Genomic DNA, 22,350 nt, shown 5'->3' with positions numbered 1-22,350 from the left:
GCCCCTGCAACAAGCAGGAACCTCACACAGCCACAAAAAGCCCCAAAAAACAACTTTCACACTTTACACACACACAACACAACACAACACAACTGGCTCACCCACAATGTAAAAGCAGCTGTGCTAGACCCAAAATGGCCCCTGCAACAAGCAGGAACCTCACACAGCCATAAAAAGCCCAAAACCCAACTTTCACACTTTACACACACAAAATTCCACATACAGCTTTGTGAGATTTTGTGTGTTTGTGTAGTTAGAGTGAAACACTACAGAAACACACTAAATCTCAGAAAGCTGCACAAATATTATTTTATTTTATTTTATTTTTATTTTTATATGAAAGCTAAATTTAAAACTTCCTAAACTTTAAATGGCTAGGTCTAAAAAAGAACAACTAAAAAAAAACCCCAATTAACTATTTTTTTAAAAGCTCCCAAAGGGGGAAAAAACTTACCCAATAGAACAGGGGTCTCCAACTTGGCAACTTTAAGACTTGTAGACTTCAACTCCCAGAATTCCTCAGCCAGCTTTACTTTGCTGGCTGAGGAATTCTGGGAGTTGAAGTCCACAACTCCCTGCCTGCTTGATTGGGAGTTGCTTGCTAATGGAATGGATTCAGGCAAGCGAAGCAAGGCAAGTGTTGCGACTAACAGCTAAGGTAAGCAAGCTGGAGGGGGAAAACTTTCTTTTACATGGCTCTGGCGATCCAAGCTGAGTTGCCTGATTAGCAGGCAACTCAGCTGGGATTGTCAGAGCTTGGATCGCCAGAGCTATGTAAAAGAAAAAAAGTTTTCTCCTTTTAAATGGCTCTGGCAATCCCAGCTGAGTTGCCTGATTAGCAGGCAACTCAGCTGGGATGGTCAGAGCTTGGCTCGTCAGAGCCTTTTGGGCTAGTCTGCCTGGTTACAGGAGAACGACACCCAGGGTATAAGACGACCTCCGACTTTTGAGAAGTTTTTCATGTGTTAAAAAGTCGTCTTATACGCCAGAAAATACGGTACTGAGAAAATGGCAAAAGTCCAGGTATGATCTTGGCTAATAATTTTAAACGAAAGAATGATAGGAAAACGATTCCAATTTTTAAAGGTGAAAGAGATAAAATGTATAAAATGTTATGGATATAAACTGTCAACTTTTAAAATTTTATTCAGAAGTGTTTAGTAAACCAGAGAATGTATCAAATGAAGATATAGAACCCTTTTTAAATAAAATTAATCTACCACTTTTAGATAAAATACAAAAATAACTTTTATTTGCTTCACTACCTGAGGAAGAGATTAAACAAATAATTTTAAAAACAGCAAGTGGTAAAACATCTGGTTTAGTTGGGCTCCCTAATGAGTTATATAAAAATTTTATAGATATTTTTGTGACAAAACTGCCACCTGTAAAAAGAGATATTTGATAAGGGAATTTTATCACCAGCATTTATTGAGACCTATATTACAGTTATATTAAAAGCAAGTAAAGATCACACCCAATATCATTTACTAACATTGATACAAAAATTTTAACAACAGTATTAGCAATAGATTATAGCAAATGATATCATTTGTTATTAAGAATGATCTAGCAGGACTAATAAAAACTAGGCAAGCAGCAGATAATATCCAATTAGTTGTAAATCTAAAGGACTTGAATAAATATAAAGTTAAATTTGTAATTTTCTCATTAGATGTTGAAACACCATTTGACAAAATACACAAACAATACATATTTGCTGCACTAAATAAATGTGGATTTCTTTTGGACACTACCACTATTGGGAAAGTTGTACTGGTTGTCAATTGCTTCCAGATGTAATTAAAAGTCTTTAAAGGTCTACATGTTTTGTAGATTGTATGGTATTGGATTGTATGACTGGATTGTATGGTATTGGATTGTATGACTGGATTGAATGGCGCCACCTTTGCCCAGCAATTTCTGCTTATTCAGTAAGAACCCTTCAAACCCATCTCTGAGGAGGTTTTTATCACTGGGGACCACAAGAGTATACCTCCTCCATCGCTTTTTTAGCATAGTCCTCTAATTGAGCTTGACTCAGCATCAATACTCCTGGTATTCAGGAAGGCCGCTAAATTTAGCTTTTCAGAAAGACTTTGTAGTTAGTTTACTTTATTGATTAGCCCATGGGCCATATCAAAGTACAGAGTTCAAAACACAAATTATTATTAAAATTTGATAAAAACAATTTAAGATGAAATTGGAATAAAATACAATAATTTAATATATGGATAAATAAAATATGATAAAATTACATCTCAGTGTCACCCCTACAATCTACCCCAATCAGTCCCACATATGTCAATCTCAACAAAACCGTTTTGCTCAAGTTCTCTGCTGTATTAAATGTTGTTTTCTAATTCTGGCTGCACATCAGGTAAGTTGTTTTGATATGGGGTTCCCAATGGATCATTCATTTAGTATATAGACCGAGGTACCTGTCTCTCACCCTCTATACCGGCAACAATCAAATAGGATGTGAGTCAGGACTTCTTCCTCTGCCGCTCCACAAATGCAGAGATGTCTATTATAGGGTATAGAATGGAATCTCCCATATCTGATCATTGTGTCAAGCTGTTCGACTGTCACTCGCGTAAATATCTCTCTAAGATGTTTTGGCTGTTGTAACTTTGAATAGCTGTCTATAGAAAGACTTTGTAGTTTGATAAGAGAGCTTCACACCCTGAAGCAGGCATTGTTTATAACTAAGAATATTATTTCTCAGCAAACATTGTTTAGAGACATTTACAATTAAGTGAACTGTAAAATTAAGTAAGCAAACACACATATATTTACTTGCTTATTTATAATAATTAGAAACTGGGCACCTATACTACATAAAATGACTGTATTTAATTCTATAACAAGCAACAATTAATTTGAAAATTGAAAATAATTATACTGCAATTTGAATGAGAATATTTTATTTACAAAGGACTCAGACATGAAGAGATAAAACCAGATTGTTTTCCTATCATTTTAATGGGTTATAAACAGCAATAATTATTGTGAATTGCATATGTATGAAGTACAGTTATTTAAATTGAATCAACTTCTCATTAAAACTGTGGGGAATACTAAGAAACACATTAACTTTTTTTTCTGATGTCCTGATAGAATTGGTAATGACCAGAATTGCTAGATTTGTACTCAATAATGGGAAAATATCCTGCAGTTTTGCTTAATAATCTCTTGGCAAACAATCTGTTAAAAATGTCAATTTGCTTTCAAACTGCAAGCTTTCCCAGTACAAATTTTATGAGAGACAGTTCTCTGTCACATGGATGGAGGCAATATCTTAATTCCTTTCTCTATTTGGGAGACAGCCCTTTTTTGTCTTTTTAAAATGAAGGTAGAAATGCTGGGTTGAAGCTGAGAAAAGGGGGGATAAGAGATACTTAGAATAAAATTTGGAATTTCTATTTTTAAAAAGTCTAAGTAAAATAAAGAGGAACAGAAACTCCACATACTAATTCTGAAGAATTAAGTGGTGAGTTTAGAAATGAATTTACATTAAAAACCGAGAGAGATCTAAGAGTCCTACTGGACAATTATTATGAGCCAGCAGTGTGCTATAGCTGTCAGAAAAAGCTAATGCAATCCTAGGTTGCATCAACAAAGAGATAGCATCAAGATCATGTGAAGTAATAGTCCCGATTTATACTACATTAGTGAGATCATACTTGAAATATTGCATCCAGTTCTGTTTACCACAATAGAAAAAGGATGTTGTGACTCTAGAAAGAGTGCAGAGAAGCAACAGTTGAAGTTGATTAGGGGACAGGAGGCTAAAGCATACAATGAATCGCTGTGGCAACTGGGTATGTCTAACCTAGAATTAAGAAAAAATTTCCTATCACTGAGTGTAATTAATCAGTGGAATGGCTTCTCTAGAAGATGTGGATGCTCCATCACTGGAGGCTTTTAAGAAGAGATTGGACAGCCATTTGTCCAGAATGATATAAAGTCTCCTGCTTGAGCAAGGGGTTAGACTAGAACACAGCTCCCTTCCAACTCTATTATTCTGTATTCTGATATTTATTTCTCTGTGGTGAGCAAATCTTCTGTGGGGTCCTTGGTGCTTTCTGAGCTTGGTTTTTTTCTTGTAGATGTTTCATTACCAAACTACGTAACATCATCAATGCTAGAAGAGATTGGGGATTGCTCTCCCATCTTTTAGTTCTTCACATAAGCTAAGCAACTGAATGAATATTTCAGGCTATGCATAAATAAATACTTTTCTTTAGTAATTATGATTTTAAATAATAAATGAAAATGCTACTGCAATCTATTTACAGCATGTTCTCTTTTATTTATAGCAGCTTTGTGTCATATTTTGTTCTGCTTGGAACACTGTTATTAAAAATTTCTCAATAAAATTGATGTTTTCCTTTGATTTTGAAAATAGTGTTATTACAATTTTTATTTTCCTTTTTTAAAATTAAATTTTGTTTTTTATATCTTGTGAGATTGATCTACAGTACCTCCAAAAGAAACACTGAAACTACTGATTGCATAGTCAGGAAATACTGCTATAGGAATTATTTCACTCTTTCCATTTTAATCACTAGAAAAACTGCATATGGACAAGAGCCCCATATTTTAATATGCCAGGTTTAATATATGTGTGAGCAGTAGGAACTACCAAGTTACTAATCAAAGCAGTAGGGTGGGTCAGAATGTGAAGACACCAAGGTCCTTGGAAAAAGGCGGTTTTAGATCACTAGCCAAAATCTTGCAATAGTGTTAATGTTTAAAATACTAATTCTTTTTGTAAGAATGAATTTTATAAAAAATGTAAAATTTTTATAATTGTAATTATAATTACAATTATACAATTGTAAAATTGTAAAATTATATAGAAAACAGGATGGCAAAAATGGAAACAACTATTGAAGGAAAAGAATCAAAAATGCAATTTGAGGGATTTTCCCCCTCGTTTTGTATCCAGGAAATAGAGGTAACTGAACAAGTGAAAATTGTTTTATATTAAAATTTTATCCATCTTGCATAATCAGAATTTTTGTAAATATTTTCTCTTCAGTATTTAAAGTAATATTTTGGGGGGGAAATTGATTGGTGAAAGAAAATGTATTCATTCCATTAACCAAAAACATTAATATATTTCTTTTACTTCTATCAGTCAGATCTTTCATAATATGATAAAGAAAGCAATACATTTTAAGGTGTTTGTTGTTGTTGTTGTTTAAGTCTGGAAACTCAAATTATTCTAACCTAGATTTTATTTTGCTTTGATTTATAGATTGATCTTCTTGTCCCTACAAAAGTCACTGGCATCATTACTCAAGGAGCTAAAGATTTTGGTCATGTTCAGTTTGTGGGTTCCTATAAAGTCGCCTATGGCAATGATGGACAACACTGGACCATATATCAGGATGAAAAGCAAAAAAAAGATAAGGTAACAAGTGGTTGATATTTGGAATATACAAGTAGGCATTGATGTAGCATTCTTCAACCCCGATAAACTAGGAAGCTGCAGGTTAAGGTATGCGTGTGGTTTTATGAGATGTTCATGATGAGGTTTCATGGTTAAAGGTCAATGCAGAAATTAATATAAATATACTGACATTTACTCATACTTTACTAGTAATATGTGCAAAGTGTCAAATTTAAACAGCAAAATAATGTTTAAACGAATAATAAAAACTGCTAAATGAAAAACCTTTATTAAAATTTTCTTTTCAATGTGTTAAAATAGTGCTGGAACATAAAAATATATACTGAAGCAAATAATATATATTATGATTTGAAAAATATTTCTCAAACTATTCACACATCATCTGGAAGAATTCATATAAAATGAAATAATTTTTAATCTATTTTTTTATTTACTTATTGAATTTATATAGCCAGCCATCTCATTTGCATGTGACTCTGGGTGGCATACCCAATGAAATCTCAGATTAAACAATCAATATAATTCAACCATTAAGATTAATTAAAAGCAGTTTTAAAAAAACTATTCATCTTCTACTTTAGTCTACTTTAGTCCCAATGTCTTAGGTCAGAAGTCCCCAATATTTTTGAGCTAATGAATAGATCTCACAAAACGGGTGTGATTCAGAGGTGGGTTTCAGCAGGTTCTGACCAGTTCTGGAGAACTGGTAGTGGAAATTTTGAGTAGTTCGGAGAACCAGTAGTAAAAATTCTGACTGGCCTCAGCCCCGTCTATTCTCTGCCTCCAGAGTCCCAGCTGATCGGGAGGAAATGGGGATTTTTCAGTATCCTTCTCCTGGAGTGGAGTGGCAATGGAGATTTTACAGTATCCTTCCCCTGCCACGCCCACCAAGCCATGCCACACCCACCAAGCCACACCCACAGAGCCGATAATAAAAAAATTTGAAACCCACCACTGCTGTGATCCAAATGGTTGACAAAATTTGCCAGATGACAAACTGGAAAAATTATTTCATTCCTCTTCCCCTCGTTTCTCTAAGTTTCCCTCCGAATCTTAGTTTTTTGTTTAATAGTTTAGAAGCTTTGAACTTTGTGATCCAGTGAACATCATTTCATCATAAGTGCCAGTAACTACTTGAGTTCTTTTAACTTTTGATGTTTATTTTCAGTTACCGGTATATACTTTGCGTCTTTCTTCATTGCTTTCCGTTTTTTCAAAGTAGCAGTTTCTTCTTCAGAGATTTTTGCCACATTTTATTTTCAAAATATTACATTTTTAGTTCTTTGCAGTGAACATTCTTTTTTTATTTCATCTAATATTGAATTATTTGTTTTTCTTGTAGTCCAAGGTATTTTCAACTGTTTTCTTTTCCAGCACACTATTCACAGGCATCATTTTTTCTTTGTTTAGCTTTTCTGATGATCCAGCTTTCATAGCCATGTCTAATAACTAAAAAAACCCCATGACATTGGCAATACCTACTTTTCTTGTTAGTGTGATATCTCTTCCTTTAATGTCCACAATCTCTTTGCCCTTCTTGTGAACGCCTGGACACATTCTAAATGAGGTAATGAACTCCGATGACCTCTTCATTCTTCTGCTGAAAAATTGCTTACATAGTTGTGAAACCCAGAGGAATTTTTGCAAATAAAAGTAATGTAAGAAGCTGGTGCTTTGCTGTTCTCTATATCAGTATATCTCAAAGAACATAGCATTATTTTAAAAAATATAATTCAAAGAATCAAAGCATTGCTACAGTCCTACTCATTTAAAACTGCTCAAGGTCAAGAAACAAGCAAGAACAGCAGGGATACCGGGAATGCTGCTGATTACAGTAAATTAGAATAACAGAATTTTGAAAGCTTGGCCAGGTTTCTCTCTGTCTCTCCTTATGCTATATGAGGAGTTTTTAACCTTTTTGTACCATGGACCTTCTTGGAGTCTAGTCATATCTATGCGCACTTTTTTGGAAAAAAATGTATTTAAATGCATATAATAAAATACATAGATACATAGTGAATTATAAAGAAAATCAGTTATTGTCCAATACAGTTATCACAATATTTAAAAATAAGAAATATAGTATATGTAGTACTTTATTAATAATCAGACAATACAGGTAATCCTTGATTTATGACCACAATTGAGCCCAAAATTGATGTTGATAAGTGAGACATTTGTAAAGGGAATTTTACCCCATTTTATGACCTTCCTTGCCACAGTTTTTAAGTGAATCACTTAACAGTGATTCACTTGCAGTTGTTAAGTTAGTAATCCGGTTGTTAAGTGAATCTGGCTTCCTCATTGATGTACTTGTCAGAAGTTTGCAAAAGGTGATCACATGACCACCATCAGTTGACAAGTGTCTGAATTTTGATCACTAACTTTGAACAGTCACGAAATGAACGGTTGTAAGTCAACAGTTTTATTTTATGTATTTTAGGATGCAACAATTTTGGATATAATTACAATTCTATAAAAATTTTAGAGATTTGTTAAATCAAAAACAGCATTGGAGTTTAGAAGCCGTAAATTAGCTTGTCCATCTATGTAATTGAATTTTAAAAAGCTAAATTTCATTTAGAGGTTTGTGAAAATAAAATTGTACTTTTTTTTCCCCCATCCAAGTTTACAGATCCATGTGAGCACCCAAAGCTCAGTGTAGTAGCCTTTAGCTGAAGGAGCCATTCATTCTTCAAAGAGAGGAAGTGAAATATAGGGATTAAGGAGCCATAGAAATAAAACAGGGTATATGTGTGCGCCCTTGCATGTGTGCATGTATGGACAGGTATGTATATATGTATATACATATGAGTATATGTGTGTGTATAGATGGTAGGTAGCTATACCTATAATTATAGCTATAGAGATAGATAGATAGATAGATAGATAGATAGATAGATAGATAGATAGATAGATAGATAGATATAGCTATATTTTTTTTCTCCTCCATTTACTATTGCTCATAGTAGTTCCCTTACAGAAAGTGATTATATATATATATATTTACATTCTCTAGTGAAACTGTAAAAGGAACTATTGTGAATAATTCTAAAGAGGGGAGAAAAAAATTCTACCAACTCGTTCTTTTCATTTCTGGAGTCTCTAAAAATCAGATTTCTGTATCATTTGTGATTGGAATGATTTCTTGTATAAATCGGGTTTGATATGAACTGGAACGATAGCTTAAATTAACAATTTTATCTGGGAAAAAGGTAGTACATATAATGTATTAGACTAAAGCATATTTATCCAAATTAAATAACAATAACAAATACTAAATCCATAATCAGCATCATCATAGAACCATAACGGTTGTCAGAATCTACATCCTTAGCTATTCAACCAAAGCCATGGAAGAGATACTTGTCCAAAAACAAAATGAATGTGTATGTTTAGGAGTAATGAAAACCATCAAAGAACTGATACTATTTGGGCTCAATTCCAGTTGCACACTTTCCAATGGAACCAATGTAAAAATAAGAGTAGGTATTCCTGCTGTTTCAAACTGTTGGGAAGTCATGTTTAAATTGTTACTCAGCTCCCTTGGGAATACACACCAGTGAAGCTGCTAAAAGATACCAATAGAATGTTGTTGTTCTTGTTCTAAATGAACAAGAAGAGGTTTGAATAGCAAATACTGAACATGAATGTTGTTTTTATGCATACACTGAGTGGAAATTGCTGAAATTGTTGAAACTATGTTGGAAAAAAATATATTTTAAAATAAAAAAAACTGAGTTAAATAGTGATCTTGCTTTTCTCAACTAGAGGTCAGTAGATCACTGCAGTTTCAGGGCCTGAAAATGGTATCATACATGGTAAACAAATATTTTTAAAAATCTACTGCAATCTGTGAATTGAGAAGAAAGAAAACATATTACATCACATGAAATAAAGCTTTTATTATTGCAAATCTTTTCTCAGTGTTCTTGGGATGTAGCAAACAGAGAATGAACATGCTAGAGGAGAAGATATATATAAAGTACTTCTTATGCATGAGTACTTCTTTACACATGAGAAAGTTCGCTATCCACAAGATTTATTTTGTATCCCAGTTTGGCAGTTCTAAAATAACCTGATTTGACTTGAGCCCTTTCAGATGCCACATATCAAATTCAGAATCAAATTGAAACCAGAATTTGGAAATGTAAAGCGATCATAAGAAAGTCAGAAATGCCCACAATTTTATTAAATGTTAATATAACTGCATGCCTTTGGCAAGCACAGTAGCATTGCCCTGGCAGATTATCATGCAGAATTTCAGACAAATTTACAATTTTAGTGCCAAATATTTGGATTTTTTTTTAAAGTGCAGGATAATACATCTACTGTACATTTTGGGTTTTAAATAAGTGTTATGTTATTTAACTCTCTACTCCGACCCTGATATATAGCTATGGGAAATACAGTAAATGTTTGAAGATGCACATCTGGCACATGGCATCATACTACATACTATAAATTACTTGTATTAAAGACTACCTGAAAATCCCATATAACTTGTTTTGAGATTTTTTTTAAAGGAAAAGTGACAGAGATACCAAGGGATTGCAAGAAACAAAGTTATACAAGAAGAGATTGAAATGTATTATGGTATTATGGTCATAAGAAAAGAAAACTAACTAAACTCTAGAAAAGAATTACAAGATGAAGGAGTAGAATTGGAATGGTGGGCACACCTACAGATTAAATCACGCTATATGAAGGATAAAAAGGAATGGGGTATTAAAAATGAATTGACGGCATTAGATAAAATCTTATTAGGAATGGACGAAAAGATGATAAAGAAAATTCATCAATATCTATTGGAATATAAAATGGTGGAAGGACAAATAAAGGAAACTATGGTAAAGTGAGCTCAAAATTTTGGTTATAATATTAATATAGTTAATTGGCAGGATCTATGGGAGAGAAACCGGAAACTAACATTGGCCACTGTGTACAAGAAAATTTGTATAAAATGTTTTACAGGTGGCACCTCCCACCCACAAGATTAGCTAAAATGAACAAGAATTTATCACCACAATGTTGGAAATGCAGTTTAGTGCCAGGATCTTTCTGTCACACGTGGTGGTTATGTAAAAAAGCCAGGGAGTTCTTGCACCAAATTAAGGCATGGCTGGAGGAGATATTAGAACAAAACAGAATAATTCTAAAACCAGAATTATTCCTACTAGGAATCATAAAAGGAAATTATAGCAAAGAATCAATATACTTAAAGCTTCATGTGATAACAGCAGCAAGGTTGGTTTATGCACAATACTGGAAAAAGGAAGAAATCCCCCCGGAAGAAGAAATAACAAGGAAGATTTTGACGTGCAGAAATGGACCGGCTGACACTAGAACTCATAAACAAGAATGAGACAGAATACTATAAAATCTGGAATACAGTGTATTATTGGTTGGAAAGGAGAAAAGGAGTGGGAACAAAAAAGATTTAGGGTTTGTAGAATTAGTACTGGATAGTATTAATACATGTAAATAGTATACAAATAGTAAATAGATAGTAAATGAAGGCAAGGGATATGTATATAAGAACAAAGTAGCAATGTATGTTAAGTAGTAATTATATTTGTTGTTATGGAAAGAATATGTATGGATATGTTAAGACCAGGATGGTCACACTGTGTCCAATGTTTTTAATGTTTATTAAATAAAAAACTTAAAAAAGGAAAAAAGGAAAGAAAAGAAAACTAACATGATACATAAAAACACACTTGAAATACTCAGAAAAAAGACCAAAACCTTTTTCATCCCAGTCTGCAGGACATAAATAATGAGTCTCACAAAAGCAGATTTGGCAACAGTAAAACCAATTAAGAAGAGATGTCATGAGTCCCCTTCATTGGATTGGTATCTGGGGTGCTCTAGTTTGAATTCTTCCACTGACATGATGGCCCAAACAATCTCATCCAATTATAATAATAGTCTCAGGCTTACAGCAGGAGTATACAGTATTTATTTTTATTTATTTATTTAGAACATTTATATTGCTGCCTACTTGCATATGGCAACTCAAAGTGGCTTATAAACAGCATATAAAAGAAATAAAAAGAATAAAAAGAAAAATAATAAAATAATAACCTCCCTCACCCCAATAGTAAAATAATATTGTAAAAAAAATAAAAATCAATAAAGCTGTTTTAGTAAACTACTGCAGCATTGTTCCTTAACTCTACTCTACTTAGATTAGATTAAGAATGGGTAAATCAAGGGTTCATTCTTATTTCATCCATTTTGCTACAATAAATTTCCTTTGCAGTATTTTCAGATTTTTCAAATATATTGCCCAGACGGGGGAAAAAAGCTTTGCTCTGTTGGAGATCATTCTAACTACTACAAAGAAGACAGTTTAATTGCGTCCCACAGCTATTATTGAAAGATAAAGGGTGCATTTCAAACAACCTTATGCTAGGCAATTAAACAGACTGAGTTTCCTAAATTTTCCTCATAATTTGAATGGAACCTGACTATTAAAGAAAATGTTATTTTTATTAAATTGTTTAAATACTTTTAAAATTCAAATTAACCTTATCTTTTATTTTTAAACAATAAAGCCACAAAAATAAGCCCAAATATATAGTTGCATTCTATAACATTCTTGCATTCCTGTAATATTACACTAAGTTTTTGTTATATGGGTTTTAATAGTCTGTGTTAATACTTATTCTCATCTGATAGTTTTGTGGCTTTGCAATGAAAAAACCCAAAGAATGCAGCCCCATGCACAAGAAAAGAAATTAAAATAAGTGAAACTTCAAAATAGTTTTGGAAAAAAGATATCAGGTTGTAACTTGTTTCCTTTTGATACTATTATATTGATGTCACCAAGATAACAGAAAATAGTCTTGAGTCTCTGAGAAAGGCTGTTATCAAAACACCTTGAGCATCTCATTGTTTTACAAGGGCACCTTGTGATTTGATAAATTAGGATGGATGGCTATGTCACTTTTCGTTTTGTTCTGTTTCTCATTTTCTTGATGGATAAGTTCATTTCAGCCTATTTCCACATCTGTCCCCCACCCCCAATGACATAAATAGTTCATACATGAAATATATGTCTTTAAATATGCATATTTTGGTATATATTAATATGTATGTTTGTACTTTCTTCCCAAATATATCAATTTTGGCATTCATACTTTTAATACATAATTTTTGCGCACTAGCAAACTGCACAGTAAAATTCTAAAAATTGCAAGTTTCCAAGCAAGGGTTCTGGTTTACATAAAATTTGAAATGTTACCCCTTCATAAAAAATTCAGACCAAATGTTTATTTTTTGGTTTGTTTTTCACATTTTTGACTGTCTCCCTCAAAGAGGGACTTTTCCTGACTAATTTTGAGAGCCAGTTTGGTTTAGTGCTTCAGGCATCAAGCTAGAAACCAAGAGATTGTAAATTCTGAAGCTGGTTGGCTGATTTCAGATCAGTTACTCTCATTTCCCCAGCCCATCTCACAGGGTTTTGTTGTGGAAAAATTAGGAGGAGGAAGTAGTATTAGGTATATAACTGCCTTGAGTTTTTTATTAAAATAATAAAGATGAAAAATAAATAAATAATAAATACATTTTGGTTCATTAATTTCCAGCATAATTGTAATGCTTTGATTTATTTTGTTGTTACTACATTGTCCTCAGCTAGTATGAACTATTCACTTTATATTATTCACATTGGGTTTTTATTAAACCAACCAGGAAAGATTGCTATGACAGATGCTAGGCCATGCTGTAATATTTAGCTATTTGAAAAATCAAGTCTTTAGTTAACTCTACCATATAGAATTTAAAAATATTACTTTCCAGGCCAAATTAGAATAATAGCTTGCTATAAATATGTTTCTAAAGATTATTTCATGTCCTTGTCCAATTAATTTTAATATATATATTTCTAAGGGCTGGCACAACAGTGTGACAATATGTGAGAAACAAGGTCACCAGAGATTTTAAGCTGGGATTTTGATGTGTTGAGGCAGGACAAGGAGACAGAACAATTGACAGGCCACAAGAAATGAATGACAATTTCTAATTGAATTATTTAATTTGCTAGTTTGACTCACTGGGAATAACTTGTGCTATTTTTCCAAGGACATTCTCTATTCTTATCTCTCTTCTTTACAATTTTTTTGTTTTATTCTTTTTTATTTCCCGCAGCTTTGCCAGCATAAATTTTCTAATCCTTAAATCACTTGCATCCCATAATTTATCATTTTATTCATGATGAAATAGATGCATAATGGGGTAAATCAAAAAAGACTTAAGGCAGCATGCAAAATTTAAAGTAACAATTCACAACCAAATCCAAAAAATATCAATGCATTGGAAAAATACACCAACAAGAACATTCTACCACCTATCATCAATCAAGCAGAATTGCAAATCTGTTTCTGGCCTGTGTGAAAAGCCAAATTTAAAGCTTTCCTGAAGGATGCTACAATTGATGCCAAATAGATCTTAAAGGAAGAATTAAACAGTGACACATAATGCACATGTCTAAAATATGTGAGCTTCTGCTTGCTAAACATCATTTCAAGAAAGCAGCCACAGTATTTGACTAAGGAAAAATTGGTTCTTCCTACAGGCCATACAGTACAATCCATAATGAGAAGGCATCTTCTTTCTCTTAGTCTTTCTCAACTTCCAAGTCTCAAAACTGTACATTGCCTCCTGAAAGACCTTTAGCTGTTACAATCTTTGTTGTCACTGGAATTTTTTTGTCCTTCAAATTGAGTTTATCATCTTCCCCTAGCATTAATCTCTTCACTATTCCAGCACATTGTCCATCTTTGTCTCAACCCAAAGGAGAAAAATTCTACTTTCATTTCTGCACTCTCATCTTTAACTTTAGTAATCTTGCATCATGACGTTATTTCTCTCTTCCTAATATGTAATAATAATCCATAATGTTATTTTACTCTTTTGCCTATTACTATTGGCAAACTTTGCTTTCTTTTGCCAGTCGCATTACTTCTATTTGCATATCTTTGTATTTTGTGATTATTTTGTTCTTTCTCTTCTATTCTGCTGTCTCCAGGTACTAATCTTATTATTACTATTGGTTGGTCACACAATCACCGTCACACACAGTAGATCACAATTGAATTAAACTGGATTCCACATTTTTATCCACCTATCAAGTCCTTCCCAAGGATGTGGTTAAGAGCCGAGGTGGCGCAGTGATTAGAGTACAGTACTGCAGGCTACTTCAGCTGACTGCTAGCTGCAGTTCAGCAGATCGAATCACACCAGTTCAAGGTTGACTCAGCCTTCCATCCTTCCGAGGTGGGTAAAATGAGGACCCAGATTGGGGGCAATATGCTGACTCTGTAATCCGCTTAGAAAGAGCTGTAAAAGCACTATGAAGCAGTATATAAATCTAAGTGCTATTGCTATTACTAGCAATAGATTACACTTGTTTGATGTTAAAAGTATTGCTGCACACTGTAAGCCAATCCAAGTAAAGTTGCTTTTTGCAATGGACTCATAGTGATTTTGTCAATATCAGTATGTTCAGTAGTGCTCCAGGTATTTTGGGATTACACCCAAGGTGTTTATGCACAAAAATATGAAATCACGACCGCCAGTTCTTTAGCTGGTGTTCCACTTGATATGCGTTCTTTCCCAAAATCTAGGATGATGTGATGTATCAGTATAGTATATGTATGGATCTAAAAGCAGTGTAGCTTTTTGTAATATATAAATGAAAATATGCAGATTTTCTAAGTGGCATCGAAGATTTTTTGGTGTGGCACCCAGTGTGCCAATAACCACTGGGACCACCACAGTCAGTCAGTTTATGCCACAATCTTTCAATTTCAATTTTCATACTTTGATACTTTGTGATCTTCTTGAATTATTTGTCTGCTATTTTACTATATCCTGGCAACATCAATTATCTAGTCATTTCTTTTTAACCCCAGTTAAATCTGATATGTTATGAGCCAGATTTATCAGTTTGTATTCAGAATTCCTGCAATATTTTAAGCTGTTCATTTTCAAAAGCTTTTAAACTCAATTTTTTGTCACCAGTACATGACAATTTTTACAGATGTTCCAGTGAATAATTTTGGTGATTGTATTATGTCATTGTTTAAAAGATTGTGTAATGTTTTTGCATGAGCTAAGATCTACAGTTTCTTCAGCCTCTTTGCACAATCTGCAGTTTGAATCATCTGACAATTTTTTGCATTCAGGCCTTGATTGCATTACTTTGCATATCTTGTTCTTAAGCAGCCAAAATCAAGCCTTCCAATTTGTAATGTTCCAGTATGTAAGCCATTGTCACAATTTATCTTTCTCCACTGTCTCTTCAGTCATTCATTGAAACTGACCATGTAATCCTTTTCCTTGCCAGCATTCTGTTCTTGTTTTCATTATATGCATGTTCATGTTTTGTTTACTGCACCTTCCATAAGTTCCAGTTTTTAACTTGCATCAATGCTTGTTCTTGGCTGTCTTTTATGTAAATCAGCCTATGCGTGCTTTTCTTCTTTGATAGTTTGACCTGAAGTAAGCCTCTTCCTCCATTTCTGAGGGGCACATGTAATCTATCAATATCACCAGGGGGATGTAATGCATTGTTTTTCAGGTCAGCTTGTGTCCAGTTAATAATTCCAGCACTGTATCATATCACAATATGGCCAAGGTATTGATGACTTCGATGGTTTTTCTATCCTTTATTTTTGTCTTTAGCACTTTGCTCACTTTTTGGATGGATTCTTCATTAATCACATTTTAACTAGTCCATGCTTGATTTTACCCAACTGTATAATGCCCACGTAAGGTTTCATCCTGATTGCTCTTGATGATTTGTTCATTCAGCATTTATTTATTTTATTTATTTATTTATTAAATTTTTATACCGCCCCCTCTCCCGAAGGACTCGGGACAGTGAACAGCCAAAATTAAAAACACACAATACAAATATTAAAATACATTAAAACGAAATTAAATTATCTTTGGCTTCTCCAATTTAAAACCCCTTACCCATAAAATTCTCCAATTAAAAGATTTTTAACCCAGCCCGGCTTGCTGAAATGAAAAAGTTTTCAGGACCCGGCGGAAGATCCGGAGGTCCGGGATCAGTCGTATCCCTAGGGGTAGCTCATTCCAGAGGGCGGGTGCCCCCACAGAGAAGGCTCTTTCCCAGGGGGTCGCCAGCCGACATTGTCTGACAGACGGCACCCTGAGGAGGCCCTCTCTGTGGGAGCGTGTTGGCCGGTGGGAGGTTATCAGAGGCAGAAGGTGGTCTCGTAAGTAACCGGGTCCTAAGTCATGGAGCACTTTGAAGATGAGAACCAATACTTTGAAGCACACTCGGAAAACCACTGGAAGCCAATGCAGCTCGTGCAGGAGAGGTGTCACGTGGGAGCGCCATGTCGCCCCCATAAGTACCCGTGCGGCTGCATTCTGCACCAGTTGGAGCCTCCGAGTGCTCCTCAAGGGGAGCCCCATGTAGAGAGCTTTGCAGTAGTCCAGGCGGGAAGTGACAAGGGCATGAGTGACCGTGCATAAGGAGTCCCGATCCAGAAAGGGGCGCAACTGGCGTATCAGGCGAACCTGATAGAAAGCCCCCCTGGCCACGGCCGTCATATGCTCTTCTAAAGACAGCCGTGCGTCCAGGAGGAACCCAAGTTACGCGCCCTCTCCGTGGGGGCCAATGTCTCACCCCCAATAGTCAGAGATGGCACCAGCTGACTATATCGGGACGCCGGCAGCCACAGCCACTCAGCCATTTCAATTCTATTGCTGATTTTACTCCCAACTGGGGGTCAGTTCACAGGTTGTTTGAGTACTGATTCTGGACTGACTTTTGCTGTTGCTTCTTCTAGCTTAACTTTTCCGTAGTTCATATCAGCTTTTTCCTTTATATTTGCAATTGTTGTTATCTGAGTTTCTTCTACTATTCTATCATTGTTTCTAGGCCCCTATTTTCACAATTTGTTTTCTGAATCTCATCCAGCTTTGCATCCCTTGGTGTTCAGTGACATTTGACTCTATCTAAATTCTTTTCTAATGGATAAATTATTCCTTCATTGGATAAATTCTGAATAAACCCTTTTTCAGTGTTCCAGTGTTCAAAAAAATATCTTCTGATGATGGTTATTATTATTATTAGTGATATTATTCAATTACTGTATGATATTCTTCTTGTTCTAGGCTTTTATTCTACATCCTTTCATAGGTAGCATGACTGTTTATTTTGAAGACTAATTTGAAGGCAGGGAAGGTATGTTGTAGACTCTGTCAGTTAACAAACTCCAACTGGCAGGGTCTAGAAAGAGAATTTTGTCTGCTATTGCCCCTGCCCCTATGGAATACTCTTCCGTTGGAGATGAGGCATGCCCCATTCTCCTGGCCTTCTGAAAAGGGGTTAAAACATGGCGTTATAGTTCTGTGTAGGAAGCCCAGAGAATCCCATTCCCTAAGGGTCCTCCCCTCCCCTTTTTACTAATTTTAATAGTATTGAATCACTCTTGCATCTTCCTATTTTTTTTAACTTTCACAGTAACAGAGTTGGAAGGGACCTTGGAGGCCATTTAGTCCAACGCTCTGCTCACGCAGGAGATCTGTACTAGGGATTCGAATCACCGAACTGCCGACTTTTCTGATCGACAAACTATTTTGTATAGTTAACCTTTTTCTGCATACCATCCATGATCCCTCTTAGAGGGAGATGGTCAGTTCAGAAATGTGACAAACAAACAAACAAATAAAATTAACATTTGATACTTTTCTCTTTGAGGAAAATTTTGGGGATTCTTTTTCCTTTTTCCATTTCCTCACTGTTCCTCATTGTTCCCAGGTAATCTTTTGCACATATTAAGTGTCCTAAGCTTGTTCTGTACAAATTTCTGTAAAATAGTCTGATAAATAAATAAAATACTTACATTTCAAAAAAACTTTGTGGTACACCTCAACTTTATAACTTTCTACATTTAACTCACATGTTTGACCCAGTAATTGCTTGAAGTCATCACAATTATTTTAAATTTTTCAATCTGCATCCTCTTTCACCCTTCAGGATTTTTTTTTTTTAAACAATTAATTTCCACTTTGGGGCTGATGCTTGTGTGATTATCCTTCTGCAATCATCTGGCAAGGAGGAAAAGGAATATACTTCTGCACGTTAGCTTATCCCACCTTAGCAAATGAAGCCTAAAATGTGACCTGTATATCATGTAGACATTTACATTTAATCAGTCTGTTTTGCTGTTTGAAACGATTACCTTGTTAGCATATATTTCTTTGGGATTGATGTCATTTCATTCATTAGCAGCCTTTTTAGAGAAATCTGCAAGCTGCATGCTAGTGATAAAATACCATCTCAGTTTTCCAAAAGTGCACATAAACAATATTTTTCCTTATTGTCTGCTTGCAAAATTATGCCCTTTACTGAAGTATCATTAAAGGGTAATTAAATTATAAAAGTTACAGACATTATATACATGTTCTATATTGCTGAAGGGATTGCCTATCAATTTCTCTTTTTAAACCCATGCCATTTCATGGACGGAAGTGTAAAACTGTTTTCTTAGTTTTGAATTTATCTTTGAAATTATCTCTGGGTAAGCTTCCATCATAGGGTCCCTATCAATCTCTCTTATCTTTTTAAAACCAAGCATGTTAACAATTCCCCAGCCCGCACAGAGTTGCAAGATGGGCTCCATCCTATCTTCATATTTCCAACAAGATTGAGGACACTTCCACTTATGAACAGATAGCACACCTTTATTGTATTAAATGCATCCAGAATCAAATTGAACAGCATATGCAGCTGGAAATTTGCATTAAAGTATCAGCCATACACTCCAGAGAAAGTATTGCAAAAATATATGTATACAAGAATTACTTGATACAAAAATCGCTACTGAATTCAATGGGAATGAATTCCTTCACCATAACCCTCCCCCAAGCTCTAATGCAGGGTTGTTTCTCACTCTGCCTCTCCCTCTCAACTTCTGTTACCTAGCAGCCACAAAGGCTGTTTTATAAAGCAATACTTTCTAGAAACCCAAACAAATTCATGATTCCAACACCAAAAGTCTCATGGATGGGAGTGTCCACAGGGTGTGCTAAAAAAAGACTAAAGGATGACCAGTTCTGTTTGTTTTTTATGTTGCTTTGTTATCTTCCCCCATATTATTGACCACACTCTCTATAGACTCTTCCTTGGTCATGGAGCCATTTCCACACTCCAACTTTTCTTTCTGGATAGCATTCATTTAGATTTTTTTTTAAAAAAAAAAACTTCATCTGTTGTTCTTTCATCCACACTATGCATATAAGCATAACGTGTAACTATCACCAGCTACTGAATGTGTAGTGACGTATGTACATAGCAACAATTCTTATGACCCAAGTTCCTACTTTCCCTATATGACCTTCATAGTTTATGGTTTCTTATCTCTTCATGTACTCTTTATATTGACTCTACAAGAGTCATTCAGATCTCTTATATCCTTCTCCATTCCCTTATTTTCACAGGTATGCATTTTCATTTCTTTCATTTCATTTGTTGATTCATGTTTTTTAGCACTTATATTCCATATTGCAATCTTCTCTATGCCATTATGGTTTTGGGGAATTGAAGCTTTCATTGATGTATTTAAATAAGACAGAAAGGTTGTACTCTAACTTCCCAGCTTTAGTTGCATTTCTGCCAAGTGCAAAATTTGCTTCTAACGGTAAGAACACTGGTCAGTTTTGATACATTTCCAAGAGTATTCTATAGTCCAAAACTCAATTTCAACCCCACGTGCAATTCTTTGTGAGCTATTGTTTAATCCCTAATCTAAAGACTGTCTCACAAACCAACATATTTGCTGTATCCAATCAAATAGAAAGTAATTACAGTATATTAATACATTTAGAACATCAATAATAGCATACTATCAATCACGATATCAATACACCAAAAACTCCACAGTTCAACCCCAAGTGACATTCATTTTCTTCCATTTGTACCACATATGGACATCAAATACTCTAGAAAGCATGCAAATGGGAGAAAGGTGCATGTAAGCAAACCTCCAACGAGAAACAATTGATTGCCTATGATTGCCCACCAATATCAGAATGAAAATCCACCTTCACCAGTATATTGCATGGAAAGCAATATACTACACTCACTAGAACTGATGGTAGATGGTATAGTTGGGTAATGAAACCTCTGTAAGTAAACAACCAAGTTGAGAGACACCAAGGACCCACACATAAAATATATCCAATAGTTCATAACACAATAAATATAATGATAGACTGGATTTTAAACAGTCTATGAGTATTTAGTGATGCTTTGAGCAATAAATTACTTTTAATAATAAAATATAATGAATGATCTTTTATTTATTTGCACATAAGCTATTATAGATCTCAGAGAACAGTTGATCCAAGTTGATGAGAGAAGGGTTTGTAAAACCACTCAGCATACTTACGTTAAGAATAAATCTTCCTTAATTTAGAAGGATTTGGTCCCTAATAGATTGATATATTTATAAATCACAGTCGTGTTTTTTTTTAGAGTACAGTATGTGAAGCTTCTCCCATTTAGCCAAACATCTATTTAAAAAATAGAATAATTCCTTTCTACGGTAATTTTCCTTTTATGTGATAAAACATAACCTCCTTTATGAGGACAGAAGGTGTAACATCCTTGAAGTGAACATTTTTATTTGTTCTGTGCACTACGTATTTTTTTTATAACTATATCCTGCTGTTACTTTTCAGGTTTTCCAGGGAAACTTTGACAATGATACTCACAGAAAGAACGTTATTGATCCTCCAATCTATGCACGGCACATAAGGATCCTTCCCTGGTCATGGTATGGCAGAATCACTTTACGGTCAGAGCTTTTGGGCTGTACAGAAGAGGACTGATGCATAGATCTGCACTTAATAGCACAACTCTTGATATTTCTAAATATATATAAATATATATATAAACTCCATAGAAGAAACTGCAAAACCTGTAGGAAGTTGAATGGGCTTTTCATGAATAAGTGCTCACTTTCTGGTAGGCTGTTCTCTTTTGTAAGGAAGTCTAAGCCTGCCCTTAAAATGGTCCGATTCTGATGCATATTCTTACCTCTTTTTTTTGTTCTTTTGTTCCCTTTTAAATCTGCTCCAATTATTTCTCTGTTTTACTGTGAAAGTTCAAGTTCTCTTCTGAGTTGTTCTCATTGGCTAAAATGTGATAAGAGATAAAACAAAAATGCCATCATTTTTGCAAGGGAAATGAACATGGTTTTACAGAGTTCATTAGTAATCTGAGAACAAGCTGATGGATGTCATTATTTCCAAACCCATGCAGTCATCTTACAAGTGATACTGTGGCTTTAGCAATAAGTTTTTTCTCGGGAATGACTTCATTTGATTCTTTCCCTTGTGCCTATCATATACTGTCATGACAAATGATACTATTTTTGAAAACAAAAATCTGTGGTCTGCGGTCCTTCCGATGTCACACACTACATTTTGTAATTTCTTTTAAAAGAGCTGAGTCCACGCACTTTAGATTTCGTTTCCAGTTGTTTCGCTTTTCACTGAGCACAATGGGAACATTTCATTGTCTTTTACATTTAATCCCATTAACTGCTGCTATTTATTTTCGGTGAGCAAAGCTGAATTTTATAGGACAAAATCTGTCATTATGATTAATAATTACATTATGAAGTCTATGATTTTGTAAATGAATTCAGCTTACAGGTTTTTTCCCCCCAAAACAATGCTGGGCTGACAAGTATATGGACCAAATCTGAAGTTGATTCTCAGTTAAAAGAAAGTTGCATAAATAGCTTAATATGGCCTTCATGTGCTCCTGTCTTTTCTTCCTTCAGAGTTGGCTTGTTAATCTATGAAGGAGCTGCACCCAACTCCTTGGGTCAATGGGCAAGGGAGTCAGTGTGATAAAAAAAAATCTAGCATTC

General features: G+C 34.6%; 1 protein-coding gene across 1 annotated transcript in view; it reads left to right on the top strand.

The window, feature by feature from the left end:
• EDIL3 (EGF like and discoidin domains 3) overlaps window positions 1–21,835 on the top strand; it is a 230,013-nt gene extending 208,178 nt beyond the window's left edge. The window contains exons 9-10 of the mRNA XM_060690628.2: window positions 5,267–5,422; window positions 21,152–21,835. Coding sequence (XP_060546611.1) covers window positions 5,267–5,422; window positions 21,152–21,301 — 306 coding nt within the window. The 3' untranslated portion in view covers window positions 21,302–21,835. The remainder of the gene's footprint in view (window positions 1–5,266; window positions 5,423–21,151) is intronic.
• Window positions 21,836–22,350: the final 515 nt, after the last annotated feature.

This window comes from Pantherophis guttatus, chromosome 2 (assembly GCF_059756535.1).
Source record: "Pantherophis guttatus breed Tessera chromosome 2, ASM5975653v1, whole genome shotgun sequence".
Classification (NCBI taxonomy): Eukaryota; Metazoa; Chordata; class Lepidosauria; order Squamata; family Colubridae; genus Pantherophis; species Pantherophis guttatus.
The sequence above is the reverse complement of the archived record's forward strand: the minus strand, read 5'-3'. Positions and strand labels throughout refer to the sequence as shown.